The 26,390-nt window shown below is 37.9% G+C and overlaps 1 protein-coding gene across 1 annotated transcript in view; it reads left to right on the top strand.

The window, feature by feature from the left end:
* LOC150108289 (BRCA1-associated protein) overlaps nt 1–26,390 on the top strand; it is a 257,850-nt gene that overhangs the window by 185,052 nt on the left and 46,408 nt on the right. Inside the window, exon 12 of the mRNA XM_090415728.1 lies at nt 11,368–11,406. Coding sequence (XP_090271854.1) covers nt 11,368–11,406 — 39 coding nt within the window. The remainder of the gene's footprint in view (nt 1–11,367; nt 11,407–26,390) is intronic.

The raw sequence follows: 26,390 nt of genomic DNA, 5'->3' as shown, positions 1-26,390 counted from the left end.
TGGATTTATCTGCCTGTGTGGGTGGGTTTTCTATAAACTGAGAAAACCAAGGTTCCATCAGGCTGGCGGGTGACTAGTGTGTCTAAGAATGGAAGGCAATTGTTTTTTTCTTCTTCCAGGGTGAACTTGATTCTGGGTTATTTAAGTGTTAAATAACTTGGTTATTTAACACACTTAAATAACCAAGTTAGGAAGGAGAGGAGTGCATCAGAGCCATGTGGCCAAATAGCGAACACATCATCAACATAGCAAAGCCCCTCCATAAAAAATTTGGCCAAGGGTGGGGAGAGAGTGGTGAACCCATGGCTATCCCCTCTATATAGAGGGGACAGCCATGGGTTCACCACTCTCTCCCCACCCTTGGCCAACCTTTTTATGGAGACTTTTGAAGAGAAAGCCTTAAACTCTGCCCCACAAAAACTAACCATATGGCTTCGCTATATTGATGATGTGTTCGTTATTTGGCCACATGGCTCTGATGCACTCCTCTCCTTCCTAACATACTTAAACAACCAACACCCCAGAATCAAGTTCACCCTGGAAAAAAAAAAAAAAATTGCCTTCACTTCTTGGACACACTAGTCACCTGCCAGCCTGATGGAACCTTGGTTTTCTCAGTTTATAGAAAATCCCCCACACAGGCAGATACATTCACCCCCCTCACAACAATATGGAGTCATTAAGACACTACACAACAGGGCTAAACTTATCTGTTCAAATGACAATGCCCTAACCACAGAACTAAACCACATTCTCAACACTTTGTCAGCCAATGGCCATCTCCCCCCCCCCCCTCAAAAAAAAATCCAAATAATATTGAAACCAATATACCACAACTCCCCTTCACAACAAGGATTACTCTAAATCCATCACTATACCCGAGGCACCTTGGAAAAATTTACAAAAATCCTAAAAAAACATGACTTGACTTCTTATTACAGACCATATAGAAAATTAGCATCCCTTCTCCGCTTCACTAAAGACCAACCTCCTCCCCTAGACCTACCTGGTGTATACCAGGTCCCTTGCAGCTGTAAGATATCCTACTTTGGCCACACAGAGAGGACAGCTGATATCAGAATTTCAGAACACAAGGACTACATCCGGTTTCACCAATATAGCTGTTCTGGTCTTGCAGACCATGCTCTGGATACCTGCCATAGAATACGGTTGAAGAAAGCCACGATAATACACCGTAGTAAATTCAAATACAAAAGGCTATTCATGGAATCAGCCTCAGCCCTAAGAAACAATCCAAACCTCAACAAATTTGGTACCATGAGACTGCCCCAAATTTGGGAAACCTACATCAGAAGACCTTCAGCCCAAACGACCAAGAATACTTACATTGCCCACTAGAGGGCACCATCAGGACTTTTAGGAGAAAGAATAGCTTCCTACTTTGTCCTCATTTACTGTGTATTGTGCATGCACGTGTCTTGTTTCTAAGTTCCTGTGAAAATGGCAACGTGACGTTGCCGAAATATTGGAAGTGTATTAAAATTTATTTTAATGTATATTCCATTGTACGTTGTAATTTCCTTAAGCTATTTAATAAGCATGAAGAGTTGTTTAATTGCCAAAACAATCAGGTATGTGCTCCGGGTGGTGACATAGCCCTCAGGATTCAGACAGGTCATCACCCTGTGTTAGTGATGGATTGGTGGGTGGGGGGGATCCAAGTTGCATTTCTGCAAGAAAGGATCAAAACCTCTAACAAAGTGTACCAAGACACCATGCTGGAATCTGTGGTATAGCCTCTGAACAACACCTTATTTCACGATAGGCAGTGGATCTTCCAACAGAACTCTGCTCCTGCACACAAGGCGACGACCACAATGGTGGTTAGAGATGAATGTGCCTGCCCACATATCGCTATCCGATTGGCCATCTGTCACCCCAATCTGAATTCATTGGATTTCAAATTATGTTTAGAGCTTGTGAGTATAGCCTGCAAGAAATGACACCTCAGCATCACCGGCCTGAAGGTGGATTTAGAGCAAGCAAGGGCATTTCCATTGGATATTGTGCAAGTCACCATTAATATGTGTGCCTTTCTGTGGGTATTTCCATTTGTGCTGCTCTGCTAGACTGGCTGCCACTGTTCTTCCACTTTCTTCTAATCACATACGAACACAAGCAGCTACTGGTCAGCATCCATATAGTGTTTAGCTTGAGACTCGTTGAATCAACTTTTCATCCTCTTCCTTCATTCTTTATACCTTTGTCCTTGGAGCAGTCTTCCCTCCTACCAATTTCTCTAATGCATACAACCTCCAACTCTTCAAGAAACACATTCATATTTTCCTTTCTCCTCTCTGGAGAGTTGCTTACTCATATCACTGTCACGTTATAGGTCTTTGTATCATGTGGGTACTAATATATATAAAAAAGATACCTCCTCACATACTGCTACACTTTTCTGGCAAACATCCTACTATAGAATGTCGAGGCTAGCTGGTGAACGGACGTGCTATCGGAGAGCTCCTGAGAGATTTGTGTTTTTTGTTGATTTATTGGTGTTTTGGATTCAATTTAATGGATTTAAGTGTGTAATTTTGGTATATTATTGGAGCTTTATTAGCGTGGTTAGTGTACTAAAGTGTTTTATAACATAATCTATGTCGGGAAGTTGCCGCTAGATGAATTCATAATGTGTAGTGTTCGTGCTAGCTCCAGATAAGATAAGTATCATTTTCAGTTATCGATACAAATTACTTAAAATTGTGTAGTTTTGTTTTGTTTGCCTTGTGTATTTTAGTGCGTCTATTTTTGGTGTGTTATAACGTATAATTTGACAAAACACGTTGCAAATAAGGATGGCACCTGTGCGAAGGAAAATGGCGGCCAGTAATGAAGGTTCGCCATCGTTATCAAAGAACGGTAGCATAAAAGAAATGAAGCAGTGTACTAGCTGTGAAATGTACGCTTTGCGGAGTGCGGTCGGAGTGTGGTTAGATGATAATAAAGGATTGAATGTGTGTAGAAAATGTAGGGAGAATGAAGAATTGAAGTGTATTTCGGATCGTGAGTGTGATATTTTTGTCAACCTTCAGAATGAAGGAAATAGGGATATGACAAGAAACGGCAAGGTTGTACATGAAAATTGTGAGAGTGTGAATGTAGAAAGTGTGAATGATAGTATAAATGGTTTCTCTGAGAACAAAAAAGATGAGATAGATGCATTGAGTGAGATCGCGTTGTTGAATAGTGCGATAGAAAGAGCAAAACAGCAGCTAGAGTGCATGAACAAAAGTAGACTGAATGAACCAACCAATGATAAAAGGTATGACAGGAAAAAAAGACGTATGAATGTGAACATGAACAAAATGAAGGATAGAGTGCTGTATGGAGACTCGTTAGTACGAGGTGTGTTAGTAGAGGATTTGACAAAATCGTACCAACCTGGTGCGACCATAAAGGACGTAACTGCGTCTATTAGAGAGCAAAAGGAAAGGGTGAAAGAAATGATTGTTGTGGCAGGTACGAATGATTTGAAAGGAGATAAAATGGAAATGATAGAAGACCTGAATGAATTGTTTGAGGTAGCAAAAGAAAAGAGTGAGAGAGTTAGAATGATTAGTCTTTTGCCACGGTATGACAGTGAAATGTTTAAAAAGAGGGCTATAATTGCGAATGACTTTATGCGTGGGTTATGTATGACGAGTGGTGTGGAATTTGTGGACGTGTGGAGTGAGTTTGATGGGCGAAAGGATCTATATAAGATGGATGGCTTGCATTTGAATGGTTACGGTGTAAGAAGACTTGAGAAAGTGTTGCTGAATGTAGTGGATGTGCAAATTCAGGGAAACTAGATTTGTTAGGGGGGGGGGGGAGTAGAGATACAGTCCTTATGGAGGCAGTTGAATGTAAGAATGAATATAATATGCCAGAGCAAATAAGGACAACAAATCTGAGTGGGATAGTTAATATAAGGCATCAAGGTAGGGTTGGGGCTAATGGGGGGTCTTAAATTCATGTACACTAATACTAGGAGTATTAGGAACAAGAAGGAAGAGTTTTTGGCCATGGTTGGCACTTCCAGACCACAGGTTGTAGGTATTAGTGAAACATGGCTGACTGTAGATGATATAACTAGTGGGATTGAATGTGATGGGTATAGTGTGTTCAGGAATGACAGAGAGAATAAAATGGGTGGAGGAGTATTGTTGATGATAGCTAATGAGCTCCAGCCAAGGAGAATAGAAGTTGAATTGCAGGATAGAGAAAAGAGCACATTTGAGGCCATTTGGTGTGAGATTGTGGCTAGCAGAACTAAATATACAATTGGGTGCTGCTATAGACCAGGTGATGGAAAAGATGGTAGTGACAGTATGCACAAGCAAATAGAAGAAATGGGTGGAAGGAGGGTGATTATTATGGGAGATTTCAACTATGGTCGCATTGATTGGAGTGAGGAGAGGACACACGGGAGGAAGGAACTGGATTTTATGCGGTTATTAAGGGATAACTATCTGCGACAGCATGTAATGGAAAATACTAGGGGTCAGAGAGTGCTTGACCTAGTAATTACATCTGAGGATTTGGCTGTAACAAATATGACCACATTGCCACCAATCGGTGAGAGTGATCATAGGGTCTTAACTTGGGAGGTGGCTAAAGGTGTAGAATTTTCAATTAAAACAGGGTACATGTGGAATTATCGGGCTGGAAAGTATGACATGCTTAGGAGTTTGATTGGTTCAGTGCCATGGCATGTACAACTGCAAGGACTAGAAGTTGATAGTGCATGGGAGGTAGTTAAGAAGTGCTTGCATGAAGCAATGGCTGACTGTATACCTAGAGTCCGAATAATAAATCAAGTAGGGGTTAAATGGATGAATAACACCATTAAGCTTGAGTTGCAAAAAAAGAAACAACTATGGAGGGAATTTAAGGAGAAGGGTGACCGGCAGGCACATGAACAGTATAAAGCGCAGGCCAGAAGGGTGACGAGTGTGGTAAGAAAAGCAAAAAAGGATTACGAAAGAACATTGGCCATGCAGGCTAAAGAGAATCCTAAACAGTTTTTTAGATATGTAGCAAGTAAAAGGAAAAATGTACATGGCAGATTGATTTTAAAGAATGCTGATGGTAGGGAGGTAACTGAATCAGTTGAGATAGTCGAGTTACTGAGTGAGCACTTTGCAAAAGTATATCATCCAGGTGGTGACATTGCAGAAACGAATAAACCAGTAGATTATACGGGAATTGTGGTTAATGAAGTGGAGGTGAGTAGTCTATTGCATAACCTCAATGTCAATACATCTGTAGGATTGGATGGTATACCAGCTCGTGTTGTACAAGAAGCAGCTGAAGAATTGTCAGTACCCTTGACCATTTTGTTTAATTTGAGTCTCGGGTCTGGGTTAGTCCCGAGCGGGTGGAAAGAGGGGAAAATAGTTCCACTGCATAAAGGTGGTTCCAAGACTGCTGTTGTAAATTACCGACCGATTAGCATATCAGGAATCATTGTCAAGGTCTTAGAGAAATTAGTCAAGAAAAGAATACAGGATTGGATAAATGAAAATGGGATATTGTATGGGGGACAACATGGTTTTGTGAAGGGTAGATCATGCCTCAGTAACTTGCTCACGTTTTATAACACAGTGACGGCTGAACTGGATAGGGGTAATGGGTTTACAGTGATACTACTGGACCTTGCCAAGGCCTTTGATAGGATACCACATGGAACCCTAATCAGTAAACTGGAGCAGATGGGTATAGATATAGGGTTGGTGAGATGGATAAGAGGGTGGTTAAAGGAGAGATATCAAAGAGTGGTTTATTCAGGAGTGGAGTCTAAAAGACGTCTTGTGACTAGTGGAGTGCCACAGGGCTCTGTCTTGGACCACTGCTTTTCAATTTGTTCATCAATGATATTGGAAAGGATCTGAGAGGAAGTGTTCACTTGTTTGCTGATGATGCAAAGTTGGGTAGAGCAATTGTGAGTGCACAAGATGTCAAAATTTTACAGGATGATTTGGATAGTTTGGAGGACTGGGCTAGGAAAAATGGATGTCAATTTAATGTGGCAAAGTGTAAGGTTATGCACTTTGGGGTGAAAAGAATAGCAGCAGTATATCGCATTGGTGGAATCATACTCCAGGAGATTGATGAGACCAGGGATTTGGGAGTGTTGGTGGATAGGGAGTTGAAGTTTAGGGGGCACATTGCAAAAGTAACTAAAACAGCTCACCAAATCACTTGGCTTCTGAAAAATACTTTAACATGCAGAGACGAACAAGTTGTTGTTCCTCTGTATCAAGCCTTGATAAGACCCCATCTGGACTTCTGTGCCCAGCTATGGGCACCAGGGTTTCTTCGTGATAGGGAGGAAGTGGAGAGGGTCCAGAGACGAGTGACCAAGATGATAGCAGGTCTGTGGAATGAACCTTATGAGAATAGGTTGAAGATTTGTGGGTTGCAGAAATTGGACGATAGGCAAAGGAGGGGTGATATGATTGAGACATTCAAATTACTGAAGGGTTTTTATAAGATTGATCCAGAAGATATTTTTGAAAATATGACTGGTGGTGGGAGGACTAGGGGCCATGCATGGAAGCTGGGCAAGAGCGTGGTTGACAAGGGTGTTAGAGCTAGGCTCTTTGCTTGGAGAGTGGTAAATGAGTGGAATAAGCTTCCAGAGTCTGTTGTGGGTGCTACGACCGTGAATGAGTTCAAGGCAAGGTATGATAGATGCTGTGTGAATGTTGAATTGTTGTTCTTGACATGATGTTAGGGCCTCCCTCGATGAGTCTGTCGACTCCTTGGAGTTTCCCGGAACAACAATAATAATAATAATAATAATAATAATAATAATAGAATAGCAAGAAGAAATCCACAGACATGTTTGGCTACTTCAGTGCTTCTTACCCTGTATTCTCCCGGAACACTTGTGTTCCGCAAACTGGTTACAAGTGTTCCACCAGTGAAAGATGTCACGTGACACAGTTCTGAGTATAATATGGCTACTCTGAATGGAAATGTCAAGGGAATTATTTCCGTTATAACAGAACAATTAACAATATTGGAAGAAAGGATTTCAAGTTACTTTCCTTCCTTAAATATACACAATTATTACTGGATACGAAATTCATTTGGCCCAGTTAATACATTGAGTTGTGAATTTTCGTTACAAGAAGAAGAAAAATTAGTTACCTTGTCAACGGATCGTACTCTAAAAATGAAATTCTCTGAAATAACTCTTGAGGAATTTTGGATTTTTGTCCATGCCACCCAGCTCTCTCCACAAGGGCACTAAAAATTTTGTTACAGTTTTCAATCTCATATTTGTTTGAGCTTGTTTTCTCGATATTAACCCATATAAAAACTAAAAAGCATGAAAGACTTACTAATATAGACAAGGAGATGAGGGTAGCTATATCACATATTAGACCTGATATTGCTGAAAGCCGACAAACTCAAGTATTGCATTAAAATAAGTTGCATTTTTATAAAAGGCAAGTCCATGCATATTTTTATTGTTAGTTTTATGACCCTAATGCTCTTGGTGTTTCCCAAATTTTTCTTATAATCAAAAGTGTTCCATGTGTTTGAAAAGGTTAAGAACCACTGGGCTACTTGAATGTTACATTATGCAAATTTGTGATGTTATACAAGATAAACTCATCTACCCTAGCAAAGTTCAGTATACATACAGGCTATGTTGTGTTGAACATCAGTTCATCAGGTTTGTAGATAGATGTCCTGGAGAATATTTGTCTCCTTTTTTTTTCTCTTTACTTTTTTCTTTTTCTTTTTTTCTTTACTGCCTAAGATGGCAGTAAAGATGAGAATTTGTTTAAAATTTGAAATTCCATTTAGTTTTGAAATTAAAATAATTATTTCAGAAATGAAAAAAACCATTGCCTCTATGAGGGGAAGCAGAGGGATTTACATAACTGTTAAGTTTATGAATTGGAATATACAATGATTTACTGTACGTTCTGCAGTTACCATGCCTTTTTCCACAGTAGTTTTTGTTCCTCCTATCTGTCTTGTCCATTTGTTGTTTTCATCCTTTAACAAGTGGGATTGTTAATAAAAAAAAAAAGGTAATAAAATTGAAAAAAAAAATTTAATAAAATTAAAAAACCTTCACAATCTTGGTAGAGACAGTAAATAATTAAGACATTATATGCAAAGAACTGAAGATTTTTGATTATTATTTATTTTTTTGTCTATTTTTCTACATAGTTGATGTCACTAAAATTTTGAAAGATACCAGTAATGCATGTTAGTAAGGGGTTGATAATGGATAAACATGCATAAGTTTAAAAATCTGTTGTTTTCCATCTGGGTATCTTGGATCCCTAGACATAGTGTTACACCTGATATCTTAGGAATATAGTATTCTCAGCTATCATGGTGTAACATGAAGAATAAATATCATAAATTAAAACCCCTGCATAAAAAAAAATGAATTATTTAATGGAAAATTTCTTGCATCCAGTAATATGTATAAAACGTAAGGGTTGTTGTTAAAGTAGCTGATAAAGGAAGGAATGTATTAATATTGTAATATGACTTAAAATAAGGAATTCTAACTAAATAAGTAGCTAACAAAGGAAAGTATAGATTAATATTGTAATACGATTAAAAATGAGAGAGTTAAGTAAATAAGTAGAAAAGGGTGAGTCATAAAATACGTTATGTGAGAGATTAAGTTATTAAGTAGAATTCATAGAAAAAGTTTGAAAGGGGATTAAGTCAGGCTAGCACAAGAAAAGCAAAGCTGTCGCTTAGGGCCGATCTCTGGATTGAAACATTGAGAATGGGCTTGCTGATCAAATGACGTTTGGCGGGAAAATGCCACCCTAATTGGTCGATGATTAAAAAAACAAGTAGAAGGAGGAGAAAGGAAGTAAGAAAAGGTGCTGTTAGGGAAACAGCTATAAAAGGGTTGGTAACCCCACGAGAAAAGCCTCTTTTTGGATAGTCGCTTTTGGCCTTGGAGTTTGGTTTTGGTTCCGGTGGAGTTCACGGGGTTTTCCTGAGTGGCGACAGGGTGATATCTCCTCGTCACAACATGGAAACGAAAGTGAGTGGGATTTCGATTCCCGTTTTCCCGAGTAGGAAGCAAAGAAAATTTTGCCATAGAGTCCTAGAAAAGGAGGGATCGTCTTCGTTTTGACGCTAGTGATAACTGCGCAAAGCAGAAAGCTGTAAAGAGATCGATGTCTTCGTTGCTGATAGTAGAGCAAATATATGTGTGTTAAAGTATTCCAGAGTTACGAGAAGTTATACCAAAGGTTCGTTTGGAAAAGAATAAAGGCCCATACAAAAAGCTCAAGAAAGGTACTGTAAATCATAACCTATGTTAACTAGAAATTTGTCTGTGAAAAGTATCGTGATTCCAATACAGAACTGTTGAAGTTATACCAGGACTTCAGTATATGATAGAATGTGTTATGTGTAGATTGACTAGTGTTAAAGATTTGTGAATAGTTAAGAGTCTTAAGGTATTTTTGCATGTCTATTATATTGCACAAGATATTTAAATGACATAATTGTGTGTTAGTGCAAATAACAGTATAACGGAACAGTGTGAATTAAGTAATTACGTATCCTAAGAATTGAATGCCTAATGTAATGTATAAAATAATTGAAATGTCACAAGTATGTGTTAGCAGTGAATAATTTGTTAATCTACTTCAGTATGAATAATCAGATAGTGTGAATTGATCTAATTTGTTCACATCAGGTGAATTTATGAATTAATGTGTATGGTGGCATAATCACAATTAGCCATATTACTTGTAATGATTTAATGTTAGTCTATAAGTATTTTAGTTTAGTATTTGAATTGTACCATGTTTATCAACTTAATAAACCTTTTGTTCAATGATAAAAGAGTTGTCTGATGTTGCTAATCCAATGCACCGCTTAAAATCATCGTACCTAATCACGCGGGAAATTTAATGTTGCGGAAAGAGATTAAGAGTCACGACTGCAATAATATTTAAATACTAAGAGATATATTCGAGATTGACTTTCTCCCTATTTATGACAACATAAATGGTGCAGTTGATAACCACTTGAAAATATTGTACTTAGTCACGCGGAAAATTTAAGTTGAGAATCGAGTTAAGTGTCACGACTGCAATAGTTACACTTTCAGATATATTTGAATTCTTTCTTTTTGTTTATGTAATATCCTAAACTAAATATCCCAAAAGGCGCAGTATAAATACAAATATTAGGGGTACTACGGGGAGCAATAACTTAGATATTGGTATAAGGTTTGGTAAAATCTCGGGCATAGAAGTTAGAAGAATATAGGTAAAAGGAATTTGTAAAATTAGAGTAGAAATCGTAAAATGGGACACAACAATAGCCCTACTTGATTTTTTTTTCCCTGTGTTTGAGATGAGGAACATGGGCAAAAATCCAAAAACCTGAAGGGGAATTGCAGCAAAATCAGATTTGAAGTGTGATACAAGTTTAAGCATATATTACATCTCGGAAAAAAAAAAATAGAGAGAGAGAGAGAGAGAGAGAGCCTGTGTAGTTCAGTGGATGTGGCATTTGCGCACCATGGTGCTTGGTCACATGAAGGAGGACTTGATTTCGAGTCTAGTTCGCGACTAGAGGAAATTTTTCTAAGCCTTTTTTCGACCGGTTCCCGAGTTAGTCGATCTCTGGCATGGGCAAGCGGGATTTTCCTCCCAGAAACTCAGGTTTTTCGTCCCGTAAGCTCAAGAAAATCAACCATAGAACCCACATTATTTCAGACATTAAATACGAGTGTTAGGGACCACGAGATGGTGGCACTTGTTGAGCCGTCTCTCTTCACTGCATCCCGCTTAATTAGTGATAGCCTTGTGCTAGCTATCTCTGATTGGGTACCGGTGGAGATTAAACTGTCCACTCAGTCTCCAAAAGTTAGATAGGGCTAAAAACGGCCTCGCCTACTCCCTATATACGGGAATAAAATGGTGTTAGCTGATGTGTGTGTGTGTGTGTGTGTACACACACACACACACACACTTCAAGTTTATGTCTAATATTTTTAGAAAGGATGTAAATAGAAATATAGATTCGTGGTTTTGTATGTTGTAGAAAGCACTTATATGGAATCCTATAAATTATAGGTACTTCAAAGTGAGCACCTCATAAACATAAATCTTGTATTGGTCATCTGCAATATTTTTTTAATGCTGAATCTCCATAATTATTTTGTAGATAGAATTAAACAAATTATTCATTTTATAATTCGACTCTTTTCCTAAAAAGCGCAAGCTTTTATATCTTAATAAAAAATATAAGCTTTCGAGAATTCTTCTAATTGTCATTCTTTTTAAATTGCAATGCATGTATTTTATGTATATTATTATTATTTTTTTTTTATCTTCAAATCTATAGGTTGAGCAAGAAGAAAAATTAGATTCCATTCAATTAGAGGTGAATATTCTGGCTTTCAGTTTAAAATTTATCATACTCGTTGCTTTAATTACTTATTGATATTAACTATGAAATATTATAAGATTTCATATTCATAATTAATTATCATAATAAAACAACTTTATTTGCTGCGAGTTTCCAGTTAGTGAGGTTTAAGTGGCACAGGCATTTTACCTTTCTGTTAATTTATTCTGTAAAGTAAATTTCCATATACAGAGCATTTACATTGTTTTGATTACATGCTACACTGTTGCTAGCCTTGTTAGCCATGTGGTTAGCATATTCGCTCATCAACCAGCAGGCTGTGGGTTCGAATCCCACCACGGGCATGGATGTTTGTGATTGTCTTTAGGAGCTAGATGAATTTCATTGCCCAATACGAAACCACCGCCCTACTTATTGGAGGCTTAAAGTGGCTTGTAATGTACATATAAATACCTTGCTTTAGAGACCAAACAAGGTATGAAGAACAATGTAAAAATAAATAAAAATGTAAAAATTATAAAGGAAAAAAATCCTTAGCCCACCCACAGTACACATGCACTATAGGTGTACAAAAAAAAACTGCGGGGGGGGGGACACACTTTTATTATTATTATTATTTCGAGCGACTCCAGGAGTCCTTAGACTCATCGAGGGAGGCCCTAAACATCATGTCCACACAACTATGTGATTACATTCTCACAGTATCTATCATACCTTGTCTTGAACTCGTTCACCGTCATAGCACCCACAACAGACTCTGGCAGCTTATTCCACTCATTTACCACTCTAAAAGTAAAGAACCCAGCTCTAACACCCCTGCCAACCACACTCTTGCCCAGCTTCCATAGGTGTCCCCTAGTTCTCCCACCACCAGTCCTGATCTCAAAAATATCCTCTGAATTAATCCTATAGAATCCCTTTAGCAATTTGAATGTCTCAATCATATCTCCCCTCCTCCGCCTATCAACTAGTTTCTGCAACCCACAAATCTTCAACCTGTTCTCATATGGTTCATTCCATAGACCTGTTATCATCTTAGTCACTCGCCTCTGGATCCTCTCCACCTCCTCCCCATCAAGAAGGAACCGAGGTGACCAAATCTGATCACAGTAGTCGAGATGAGGTCTTATCAAGGCTCGGTACAGAGGTACAATAACTTGCTTGTCTCTGCTCGTCAAGGTATTTTTCAACAACCAAGTGAATTGATGAGCTGATTTAGCTACTTTTGCAGTGTGCCCCCTAAACTTCATCTCCTTATCCACCAACACTCCCAAGTCCCTGGCCTCATCAATCTCTTGGAGTACAGTTCCACCAATGTGGTATACTGCTGCTAATCTTTTCACCCCAAAATGCATAACCTTACATTTTGTCACATTAAATTGACGTCCATTCTCCTTAGCCCAGGCCCAGAACTCCAATCTATCTAAGTCATCCTGCAAGACTTTGACATCTTCTGCATTCACTATTGCCCTACCCAACTTTGCATCATCAGCGAACAAATGAATTGTTCCACTTAGATCCTTCACTATATCGTTAATGAACAGATTAAACAGCAGTGGTCCAAGAACAGAACCCTGTGGCACACCACTAGTCACAGGCCGTCTTTTGGACTCTACTCCTGAATAAACTACTCTTTGATATCTCTCCATCAACCAACCACCTATCCATCTTACCAACCCTATATCCATTCCCATATGTTGTAGTTTACGGATTAGTATTCCATGTGGTATCCTGTCAAATGCCTTTGCCAGGATACCACAGTATCACTGTAAACCCATTTCCCTTATCCAGTTCAGCCATCACCTTGTTATAAAACTTGAGTAAGTTACTGAAGCATGATCTACCCTTCACAAAGCCATGCTGTCCCCTGTACAGTATCTCATTTAAATCAATCCATTCCTGTATTTTTCCCTTGACTACTTTCTCTAAGACCTTGACAACGACTCCTGATATGCTGATCGGTCAGTAATTTGCAACCGTAGTCTTGGATCCTCCTTTATGCAGTGAAACTATTTTCCCCTCTTTCCACACCTTCGGGACTAAGCCAGACCTGAGACTCAGATTAAACAACATGGTCAAGTCATCATCATCATCATCAAATTCCTGCCATGTACCTCAAGGGGTGTACAGGATATGATAGTACTACATGAAAAAAATTACATCATTATTAATTTCCTATCTATAATTTTCCTCCAAATCAGTCCGTTACTTGTCAACACTCCAATATTATCAGCTCTTATATTTCTATCGTCTAAAGCACTTTGTACCGTATCAATCCACCTATATCTTGGTCTTCCTCTCGGTCGTTTTCCTGCCAACCTGGCAGAGAACACTTGTTTTGCTAATCTTTCCTTGCCCATTCTGTTTAAGTGACCATACCACCTGAGATTAGCTCTGCTAACGCATTCCTGGATGCTGACAATGTCAAGTTCTTTCCTAATATCCTCGTTTTTAATATGATACTGCCATTGATGCCATCTGTTCATGCCTATAATCTTTCTCAGGACTCTCATATCTGAAGTCTCTAGTCTTTGGTCAAGTGTTTTACTTCTGACCCAGCTCTCAGATCCATAAGTTAAAACTGGTTTGAATACTGTCTTGTATACAGTTAATTTAGTGTTGCGACTAATTTCTCTCTTATTCCATATGAATTTATTCATTTGACTTCCCACCATACCAGCTTTGCTGATTCTATTGTCTATTTCTATATTTAATTTACCATCTTCAGTAAAAATCGTGCCTAAATAGCTGAAATGTTTTACTTGTTCCACAGGTTCTCCATTCACAACACAGTTGACATTTTCAATGATTCTGCCTATTTTCATTGTCTTTGTCTTTTTATTGCTGACCTTCATACCATATCTATTACAAGAGCTATTCAATTTAGTCAGAGAATCTTGCAGACTTGTAGCGGATTTATTTAGAGGTATAACATCATCCGCATAAAGCAAAGAGCTGACATTAACATCTGCAATTTCGATATCATGTTTTATACCACTTTCCTTCATAATGCGATCCATATAGATAATGAATAACAGAGGGGATAATGTACATCCTTGTCTCACACCAGATTTAACAATAAACCATCTTCCTGTACTTCCTTCAATTCTAACTGCTGACTTACAACTCAAATAAAGACTAAGTATTGCTTGATATAATGTCCCATTGACACCATATAACTGCAGCGTATTGAATAGCTTCTCTCTTGGCACCTTGTCATATGCCTTTTCCAGATCGACAAAACTTAAATACAGATCTTTGTTATATTCCCATGCTTTCTCGACTATTTGTCGTAAAGTGAAGATCTGATCCTGACAGCCTCTATTTGGCCTGAATCCAGCTTGTTCTTCACCAAGCTTTTCTTCCACAATTCTTCTCAACCGTTTCTCAAGTATACTTGTATAGATCTTGCCAGGAACACTCAGTAGGGAAATACCTCTGTAATTCTCACATGCAGTTTTATTTCCCTTTTTATATATGGGTACTATGAGAGCTCTACTCCAATCATCGGGAATTCGTCCCTCTGTCCAGGCTTTCTGAACTATGCAGTGCAGCCACTGTAAGACTCTTATACCACCATACTTCAGCATTTCTGGTCGAATATCATCTACTCCTGCTGCCTTTCCACATTTCAAGCCTTTGATGGCTTTTTCTACTTCAAGTATGGATATGTATTCCTGACTGCATGCCTGGGCAGTGTTTTTTACCACTGTGCTGTCATCACTGCTTGTTTCATTTAGCAGTTTTTCAAAGTAATTACTCCATACTTCAAGGATATCTTTTTCTCCTGTTTTCATGTCACCTTTATCATCTCTAATTCCTTTTATAGCACTCTTTCCTCCATTCTTAAGCTTCTTCAACAACCTCCATAATATTTTGCCTCCTTCTTGATATTTATTTTCTATATTCTTGCCAAAGTCCTCCCATGACTTTTGTTTATCTAGTTTTACCCAGTGTTTAGCATTCTTGCATTTGTCTCTATATTCTCTAAGAGCACAAGCTGACTTATTTGACAGGAACTTTTGGTATGCTTTCTTCTTTTCCTTCACTGCCTCTTTAACCTCCTGTGTCCACCAGGGAGTTCTGATTTTTTTATCCTTACAAACAACCTCACCACATGCCTCTCTGGCAGAATCAGTCAATGTTTTCTTCAGAGTTTGCCAATGAATCTCCAAGGTTTGATTCCTGTTCTCAAACTCTTTCATTTTTCCTTCAATAATCTTTGTGTATTTTAGTCTACAGCTCACATCTGAGAGCTGCTCAACTTTTATTCGTTTTAAAACTTTCTTACATGTTATTCTTTTCAATATGAAATTCAATTTTATCCTGCTCAAGACTAAATAGTGATCACTTCCAATTTCAAATCCTCTGTACACTCTGGTGTCCTGCACCAGGGAGAAAACATCACTATCAACAATAACATAGTCAATTAGACTTTTCTTATTCCTAGCCTCTTCTCTCCATGTGAATTTGTGCACATTTTTATGTTGGAACATGGTGTTAGTAATAACCAATCCATGTCCTGAGCAGAAATCCAACAGATATTTGCCATTATTATTAGCTTTGCTCTTGTCTCCAAATTTTCCCAAAATATTTTTGTATGTCTCACAATCATTTCCTACTCTGCTATTTAGATCCCCAACAAGGACGAACTTTTCCTTTTTCATTGTGTCAGTTGCTTTTTCTAAAGCGTCAAAAAATTCCTCCACTTCTACCTTAGTAGAACCTTCTGTGGGACCATAGGCACAAATAAGTCTCATTGTCCAGTTCCCCATTCTCATATTTGTCCACATTACTTTACTTGAGACTGACTGCCATTCAAGAAGATTAGCCTCGTATTTTGTGTTGAATACTATGGCTACTCCTTCTTTTCCTTGATTGTCATTGCCTGAATATAACATTTTGTATTTATTGCTCAGAAAGATCTCACCAGTTTTGGTCTTTTTTGTTTCAGTCACCCCTATTATGTCGATCTGGTACTTATCTAATTCCTCAGTTAGCTCCATTTCTTTGCCATTCAGGCTTCTTGTTGATAGTACCGATCTTTAACTCTGGTGATGTTGAGTTGGGGTTTATTTTCAGATTTGTTCCAGTAGCTGACTTTTCGCTGTTCGCCCTGGTTCCCTGGTGAAAACAACGGGGGCCTTGTTTAACCGGGTGACGCCCCAGCCGGCATGAAATTTTGTCATGTTGTACCATCATTCTATATTTTGGTTTAACCAATAAGAATACAATTTGGTCGGCTAAATCCCAAATTGCCAGCCCATCCTCGTTCGTTCAGTATCAAAGTAGATACCCAACAGGGTGCACCACGAGAAGGTGAGGATTGGACATTAGGTCAGAAGCCCTGGTCGGTTCTCTGCATTCCTTTAAAGGCTATGTGGAGGTCTCCTCTCAGTTATACAGCTTTGACCCTTAAGCACCCCAACAACATGGTCAAGGGCATTGATAATTCTTTAGCCGCTTCACGCAAGACCCGTGCCGGTATACCATCCAATCCCACAGATGTGTTCACATTAAGGTTCTGTAATAGACTAGTCACCTCCACTTCATTCATCACTATTCCCGTATAAACTAATGGTTCCTTCATTTTTTCAATGTGACCACCTGGATGATATGCTTTTGCAAAATGCGCGCTCAGTAACTCCACTATATCGACTGATTCAGTGACCTCCTTACCATCGTCATTCCTTAAAATCATTTTGCCATGTACAGTTTTTTTCTTGCTTGCAGCATATTGAAAGAACTGTTTTGGATTCTCTTTTGCTTGCAAAGATAGTTTACTTTCATAATCCGCTTTTGCTTTTTTTACCACACTCGTTACCTTTCTGGCTTGCACTTTATACCGTTCGTGTGCTTGCAGGTCACCCCTTTCTTTAAATTCCCTCCACAGCTGTTTCTTTTTTTGCAGCTCAAGCTTAATGGTGTTATTCATCCATTTAACCCCTACTTGTTTTACTATTCGGACCCTAGGTATACAATCAGCCATTACCTCCTGTAAATGCTCTTTGACCACTTCCCATGCTCTATCGACGTCCAGCCCTTTCAGTTGTACATGCCATGGCACTGATCCAAGCAATCTCCTAAGCTTGTCATACTTGCCAGCACGGTAATTCTACATATACCCTGTCTTAATCGAAAATTCCACACCTTTAGCCACCTCCCAGGTCAAGACCTTATGATCACTCTCACCAATAGGTGGCAACATGGTCATATTCAATACAGTCAAATTCTCAGATGCTATTACCAGGTCAAGCACTCTCACACCCCTAGTATTTTCAATTACATGCTGTCTCAGATAGTTATCCCTTAATAATTGAATAAAATCCTTTTCCTTCCTCACATGTGTCCTCTCCTCCTTCCAATCAATGTTACCATAGTTGAAATCCCCCATAATAATTACCCTCCTTCCACTCATTTCATCAATTTCCCTATGCATACTATCTCCACCATCTATTCCATCACCTGGTCTATAGCAGCACCCAACTGTATATTTTATTCTGCCAGTCTCAATCTCACACCAAATAGCCTCAAATGAGCTCCTTTCACTATCCTGCGATACAACTTCAATTCTCCTTGGCTGCAGTTCATCAGCTATCATCAATAATACCCCTCCCCCCATTTTATTCTCTCTGTCCCTCCTAAACACACTCTAACCTACACATTCTATCCCACTAACTATATCTTCTTCCGTCAGCCATGTTTCACTAATGCCAATAACCTGTGGCCAGGAAGAGCCAATCAAGGCCAAAAATTCTTCCTTCTTGTTCCTATACTCCTGGCATTAGTATACATGAAATGCAGTGATCCCTTAGTCCCACCCCTATATTGATTCGTTATTCTAAATGACCCATTCCCATTTTTTGTCCTTAGTGCTGGCTCGGGTACATTATATACATTCTTACACTCATCTGTCTCACTGATGTCTGCATATCCATTCCCCCCCCCCCTCCTTGGTAGTTCTAGTTTCCCTGGTTTTGCACATCCATTTTCACTTCTTTCAGCAACACTCTTTCCAGTCTCCGCACACCAAGTCCATTCAAATGCAGCCCATCCATCTTGTATAAGTCCTTTCGCCCTTCAAACTCATTCCACACGTCCACGAATTCCACACCACACCATCTGCATAACCTATGCATAATGTCATTTGCGATTATGGCCCTCCTCCTAAACTCCTCTCTGTCATACCGCGGCAACAGACTAACCATTCTAACTCTGTCACTCTTTTCTTTCGCTACCTTTAACAATACTTTCAAGTCCTCTCTCATAAAAAATTTATCACCTTTCAATTCATTCGTACCCGCCACAATTATTAATTCTTTCACCCTCTGTTTTTGCACTCTAATACTCTCACTTACATCCTTAAATTTCGCACCCGGTAAGTACGATTTAGTTACACTGCCATCTATCACCTCTCTTAATAACGAGTCGCCATACAACACTCTTTCCTTCATTTCAGAAACTCTCTCATTCTTGCACTGTTTTTTATGTTAGCCGAATCACTCTGGAAAGAGTTTTGCAGGTGCTCTAATTGCTGCTGCGCATTTTGTATCACCGCGCGCAACCTAGCGATCTCACTTCCTACAAATAATTCCTCATTATTTTTATCATTTAAACCATAACTATCTCACTACCTGACACATACTTCAACTCCTCACTTTGCTTACACTTTCTGCACATTCTCTCACCACTATCACTTTCAATCCAAATTCCAGCCTCATTCAGGAATGCATACATCCCACACACATCACATTGGACAAACTCTCTCACATTATAGTTTTTGTACAATGGCATCGTATTTTTGGATGCCATTATCTTACATCGCATTGGTGCCATATTCAAATCTACGAAACCTAACGTTATATACTAAATTAAATAACGTAATTCACACGAAAATCCCACAGACACAACAAGCTACCAAAATTAGGCAATATTATGTTATGATTTTAACCTATATTCTAATTTTTACTCAAAATTGTACTTAGCTTTCGGGAGCTCTCTGAAAACACAACCATCCGTCTGGCCCTCTAGTGGGCAAAGATGATTTGTTACCCAATAACCAGATATATGGTAACATGACAGCTAATACTGTCATGTGGCCACCTGATTTGACATGCATAGTTTGTAGTTTACTAATATTTTTTACATTAAAATGTGCAAATATTAATAAAAACATTTCAGTGACTTTCATATTGGCTTTAGCATGAAATTTTGTATTATTCAACAAAATACAATCCTCACCCCGATTTGCTTTTTCAGAGTTAATTCAAAACATTTATGTGCAATCTCAATGCCTAGCCATACTGGCATCTTGTTCATTCAGCCTTCTGTGAGTCCTGCACCACTTGATATTTTGACATTTCAGTATATTGAGAAAGTTTTTTCTAGTAATACCGCACCACCTTACAAGCATATCTTCTCTGACAAGCGGAAATTCCAACTAGACCTCTAAGTGGTAGGTAACTTTCAACACTTGATGAGACACCACTTGTCCTGCTTATTAAAGGTGCAAACTGGTGACTGCTATATTTCATCTCCAGTTTATATCACCCCTTTTTTCTCACAGCTGATGGTCTTGCTGCACATCCTCAACACACTGTTATTAATGAACCAAGAGCTATCATCTCTTCCATTTCAGGGTATAGCAGTAAAGCAGTTTCTGCAGGCTAACTTCTGGAAGGGAGGGGACCTCCAGATGTGTTACCATCAGGTTAAGCTCTAGAGAGTATATAGAGCTGAACCTGATGGTAACACATTTGGAGGTTTCCTGATCAACTTCCAAATAATAATGCTGTTTTTTTGTTTTGTTGGCTCGTGCCTAAAGTGAGTGCTCTATCAGCATGCAGGGAAAGCTGCTGAGGATATCTGTCTGGGTATGTTGGGAGTAATGTAATATCAACCATGAGTCATAACCAAATTACTACTAGTATCACTGTGGTTAAAAAATATATAACCCAAAAAATTGTAAAAAAAAAGAAAAAAAGAAATGTATCCCCCCCCCACCCCCAAATGCCAAAATAACATCATAATTTCATAAAATAAAAAACTCTTCCACATCCATTTCACCCAACATCCAGAGAATCAGTACCAATATTAATGGTCAAACTATCACCTGCAGGCATCAGAACCTGATCTATTTCTTTCTGAATCCCACCTTCCACAACTACATTTCACCTCTGCTATCCTAATTACATCATGCATGCTCTTTTGTTAGACTAGACATTCTTCTCAAAGGTTATTAAACTTGGAATCTCTGCTATACAGTTTGCTCTACCTGACGATTGCTTTGCCTTCATATGCTGCCTTTACTGCTTTATTAATTTAAAAAAATTAATAAATCCATAGCAGAAGTAAGTGCCATATTCCAAAAACTCTTCAATTCAAATAGCATTTCAGCCTTCTGGTCCCTTGCAAAGGCTGTTGAGTATAACTTCTGTCCTTCCTTGGTTTTACCTCTTTAAAATCCTGAGGGTTCTATGGTGGCATCACTCAAGGATAAGGCAAACATCTTGGCACCAGTTGTTTTCTTGAACTGTTGTATAGGCAACTAAGGTAAATCACCTCTTTCTATATCAGAACTGTTCAGCAGCATGCCTCCCCTGACATTCACCAGAAGAATATTAAAAAAAAATCCTCAGTAGTCTTGATACCAATAAGTCTCCTGGCATCCCACGAATTCTGCTAAAACTTGGACTACAGAATTAACCACTGACCTTGACGTGTTTACACGTCAGTAATTATATGGATGCAAAGTTCCCATTGAAATTAAAATAACTTAGTTAATATATTTGATCTACATGCCCATTTGTGCGATTAGCCCTCATCCTACATTATTATTATTATGTAACACCTCCAAGCAGTCTTTGTGCTTATCGAGGGACGACGCCTACTCTACAGTTCTCCATCTCCACCACCAACAACAACAACAATGAACTGCAACTACCATCATCATCTACACCAATGCCATCTACCGCCCACTACCACTAGTATTTTCACAGACAATCACAAACATCCATACCCATGGTGGAATTCGAACCATATCCTTTTGGCTGGAGAGCGGATATACTAACCACTCAGCCAACTACAGCTAACATTGACTGTGCAAGCTGTCATACTTGTCTAGCATCTACCCAACAGCATGAAAGCAAGTCTTTCCTTGAGAAGGAAGATAAAAAGTTAGCCATCAAAGTATCATACTATTGCTCTCAAATGTAATGGAGAAAATCATTTGACAGCCAGCTTCTTCAGTGATCACCAATATGGATATACTCATTCTCATTGTGCAGCAGATCTTGCTAATCTTCCCACTTTTGGACACAGACTATGAAAAGATTTGAAAAAATTCAATGATTTGCATCAAGGCCTTCATACCACACTACCATCTTATGGTCTCCCTCATGTACTTTATGATTGGATTGCCAGTTTTCTCTCTGGTTGGTCATTTTATATCATGGTAGATGGTGATCCTAAATACCCTTCACTTTTATCTCAAAAAAAAAAAAGAAAGAAATATCTTTACCATCATTACAATGAATATTTTACATGCATAACAATAAAATAAATTATCCATCATTTTATTCCTCAAAGGAAGTAGAGCTCTTTTACCTTAACTTTAACACTTGTTTGAAATAGTGTAAATTCTACAATCAGTTTTTCTGAGATGTGGGATTAAAAACTGAAGTTTCTGGAAGAAAAACACCCTACTTGCCTAAAGATAGACTAAATTGGGAACAGGCTGAAGAAATCCCCAGAAAAGAATTCATCTAGTTGACAACTAGAATCAAATCTACAGAAATCTAGCATTATGGTTCCAGAAATGTTTGCACAAGTATGATTTTGCAAAGGTGCCTATGTAGCGACATGTAATTTACATGATTATGTATGTTTTCCAAAAATGAGGTACTTAATTCTAATTTTTCTATAAAGTCTTATTTGTAAATTTTGTATTTGCCAAAAGCAGGGACATAAATATTGGAAAAAATTGGAATATAAACTCTTGACTTGGATCAGTAGATGAATGACAGACAGATATCAAAAAGTGGTATACAGTGGGTTTGAATCTGCCAGATTCAAGGTGATCAGTGGTACCTCAGGGTTCAATCCTTGAGCCATTGTTGTTCAATCTGTACATTAATGACATTAGGAAGGGTCTAACAGGAGATGTGCAATTGTTTGCCAATGATGCAAAGATCAGGGCAATCAGAATGCTACTGATATCCAGTGTTTAGAAAATGATTTTAATAGACTGGAAATTGGGTGCAAATGAAAATGGCTGTTAATTTAATGTTAGTGAATGTAAAGTTATGCACTTTGGTGCGATGAAATATCCAGCGGCATATTATATTAGTGGAGTTATGCTACAAGAAACTGATGAGGCTAGGGATCTTGGTGTAACGGTGAATAGGAATTTGAAGTTCAAAGGTCACATAGCAAAAGTTGCAAATACAACTCTGAAGATAATTGTGATGTTGAAGCGAACCTTGACATATAAGAATAAGGAAGTAATTTTGTCTCTTTATAAGGCCTTGATGAGACCACACTGAATTATTGTGTGCAGATTTAGTCTTGCAGGTTCCAAGGAGATAAAGAAACTTTATAAAGGGTGTGAAAAAGAGTTACAAAGATTATATTCAGATTATAGGATTTAGATTATGAGGACAGGTTGTAAATAAATGGATTACACACTCTGGTTAACATGAGAGAGAGAGAGGCATGGTATGATAGGTCTATCAACTTCTGAATGGGTGTTATAGGATATCGTCTGATCAAATTTTTTGTTATATGGAAGGTGGGAAGAGAGCACTTAGGTATCCATGAAAGTTAAGTTTTTCTCTCAGAGCAGTGGGTGAGTGGAATAGTTTGCTTTTAGGAGTAGTGAATGCATCTAGTGTGAATGAATTTAAGGGAAAGTATGACAGCTGGTTTTTGTGATTTATAGCCTCCCTTGATGTCCTTGACTCTCTGGAGATCTCAGATAATAAAATAATAACAATCTCAGTCAATAATAAGGTCTTGTTGTGTTACTCTGCAGTGTGATCCACTCTCTTCCAGTTATGTAGATCCATCTGAATAATGTACCTTCTTTTTCTTCTCTCCTGAGACATAAGATTAAATGAAATGGATGCATTAGATATGTTATGTTCATGTATATCCAAGTGGTGCAAACTCTTTCCTCCTCTTAGTTCTTCTGAGCAGTCAAGAGATTGCACATTTTTCTCTGCTTTCTCTTTCTTACTATAACTGGAACTTCTCTTCTAAAATTGACTCATCTCACCACCATGCTATTTAGTCACTATGATATATATTGTATGTAGGTAAAGCTTCATTTTATTTAATCATTAAATCTCCATGTAAGTAGGTCTAACTAGATATTTGTACAAGGAGTTCCATTTACCATAAAAATGCCTTGCTCACCACTAATATTAATCTATGGAGTGCTGTAAATGAAATGTGTGCTGATCTGATCGGTCGAGTAGATATCATCTCTGCTATCCAACTAACTGTTTGAACCAACAGTGGCATTTAGGTGATATTTAATGCCCAGTGTGAGATCTGCCCTGCTTATTGGAGACCTGAAGTGGCTTGAAAAGTACTTTGTTTGGTTTCCAGTGCAGAGTTCCTGGATTATCTAACCCTTAGCCTACACAGTACTAACAACATACAATTGTGTGTGGGATTAACATAAAAAAAAAGTTACAGTATTCTACCATTATATACATATACACACATGTATATATATTTTTACATGTGTATTTTTTCTTTCTTTCAAGTGCATATATAGGCTTTGATTAATCATAATTAAGCTTTAATTGTGTAAAACTTTTATGTACCATTACCCCTGATGATGCGAGTCTTATGACGCACAAAACTTGTCGGGTTTTTTAATTGTTTATTTTTTAATAAACTGTTTTTATTATAATGTGGTCTCAATACTGAAAACTACCTACAGAACTGCTTAACCACAGAGCCCTATGTCTACACCTGGAAGCTCACGGTGAGTACATGTGGTCTAAAGTAACACAACTAGAAACATTGCACATTAAACATGGGAACTTCATCAACTTAACGTTTCTGATTCGATGCAGAGACAGTGATATTGTACATAAGTTCATTAGAATTAAACATGCATTTCGTTCAGCTAAAGCAAATAGAATCTACAAAAAAACAGAACTAGCTATCTTAAGAGAATGGATCTTTGCAAGCTCTAATCTAGTGGCTGTGATCCATTCTCTTGATCAAAATACGTTTACTGTACATAATGAATTGGCTACATTGCTACCATCCAACCTATGGGATAACATTGATAGAATTACATCCAACAAAGCTATAGCAATTGCAAATTATAAGAAATATAATTTAATAAAAAAAAAAGTTTAACTTGCTTCAACAAGAAAAAGAAAAACATCTACATCAGTCTAAAGTGTTGATTAATCTTTCTTCCAAAGTCCTGTCAAAAACGGGAAAAAATTCTCATAATGAAAGATTTTAATTTTGCCTATCCCCACAGAATATTCCAAAAGTAGATATCATAGCACAAAGTGAGAAAGAAATCTACAATCTTTGTAGAAATTCAGCAGATTTCATTTGTATACAAACTTCAGCCTTATTATTAAAATGTAAAATACTACGTAGAAACTTATCATCTAAATCGGAATTCATAGCCCTTAAAGAATTAAGACGAGATAAAAACATAGTAATAATCAAGGGAGATGAAGGAAATGCAACAGTAGTTATGAATTCAGACGAATATGCCAGAAAAATGAACAGCCTATTAGAGGACTCCAATACCTATTCATCCTTAGACAGGGATCCCACATGGCATGCACATAATAAAATCAATGAGCTGATCAAAAAGTTACCTAATTGGCCAGAAGGATTAAAAACATCTTTATCATTAAAACATCCATTGGTCCCAAGAATTTATGGAGCACCAAAAATTCACAAAAAAGATATTCCGTTACGGCCAATTGTAGATGAGAGAGATTCTCTAACCTCAAACTTAGTGAAATATCTGACAAACATGATAATGCCACACATAGGAAAAAACAGAATCATTTGTAAATAATAGTGTGCATTTCATTGAAAAGGTAAAAGATATAAATATAGAACCTTCAGACATCTTAGCACGTTTCAATATAGTCAGTCTTTTCACCAATGTACCCAGAAACGAACAGTGGATCTACTTGAAAATCTTTTCCTACTGGACCCTGTAGGACTATTAAAACACTGCATGGAAAACACCATTTTCATTTTTTAAGATATATTGGGAACATAAAGGACTTGCCATGGGTTCTCCCCTTTCTCCAACTCTAGCCAACCTGTTTATGGAAAATTTCAAAACAAATGCATTAAAAACCTATCAGAAAAGACCAAAAGTTTGGCTACGTTACATCGATGATATTTTTGTCGGGAACGGTAGATGAGCTGATTGCTTTCAGAGATTATCTAAACAACTTACATCCCAATATAAAATTCACTATTGAACTAGAACGGCACAAAAAGTTACATTTCCTTGATATCCTTGTCGAAGTAAATGAAGAGAAAAAAAGGTTATCCTCCATATAAACCTACCACAACAGGAAGACTTTTAAATGCTGTTTCACACTACCATCCATTGCAAAAGATCATAATTAAAACTTTGTGAAACAGAGCATACAAGATATCTAGCACACCAATTTAAAGAAATGAAGAATTATGTTACACACAGAACCTTGCATTTAACGGTTTTGAACCCAAGACGATCAAAAAAATTCTTAATACAGCCGTGCAATCCCTTACTTAAACAAGATTTCAAGAATGCAATCATGCTGTTATACATCAAAAATGTCACAGACAAAGTGGCTATGTTGATCTGTAAGTACAACATAAAAGTGGCTTTTTTTACCTTTACAAAAAATATCAAGATTCCTACATCCACCAAAATGCCACCACCCCATGAAAAAACCAGGCATCTATGAGATTCATTACTCTTGTGGCATTTGCTGTGTAGGCCAGATGGC

This window comes from Typopeltis vanoorti, chromosome 3 (genome assembly GCF_054136105.1).
Source record: "Typopeltis vanoorti isolate ZY-2024b chromosome 3, IOZ_Tvanoo_1.0, whole genome shotgun sequence".
Taxonomy (NCBI): Eukaryota; Metazoa; Arthropoda; class Arachnida; order Uropygi; family Thelyphonidae; genus Typopeltis; species Typopeltis vanoorti.
The sequence above is the reverse complement of the archived record's forward strand: the minus strand, read 5'-3'. Positions and strand labels throughout refer to the sequence as shown.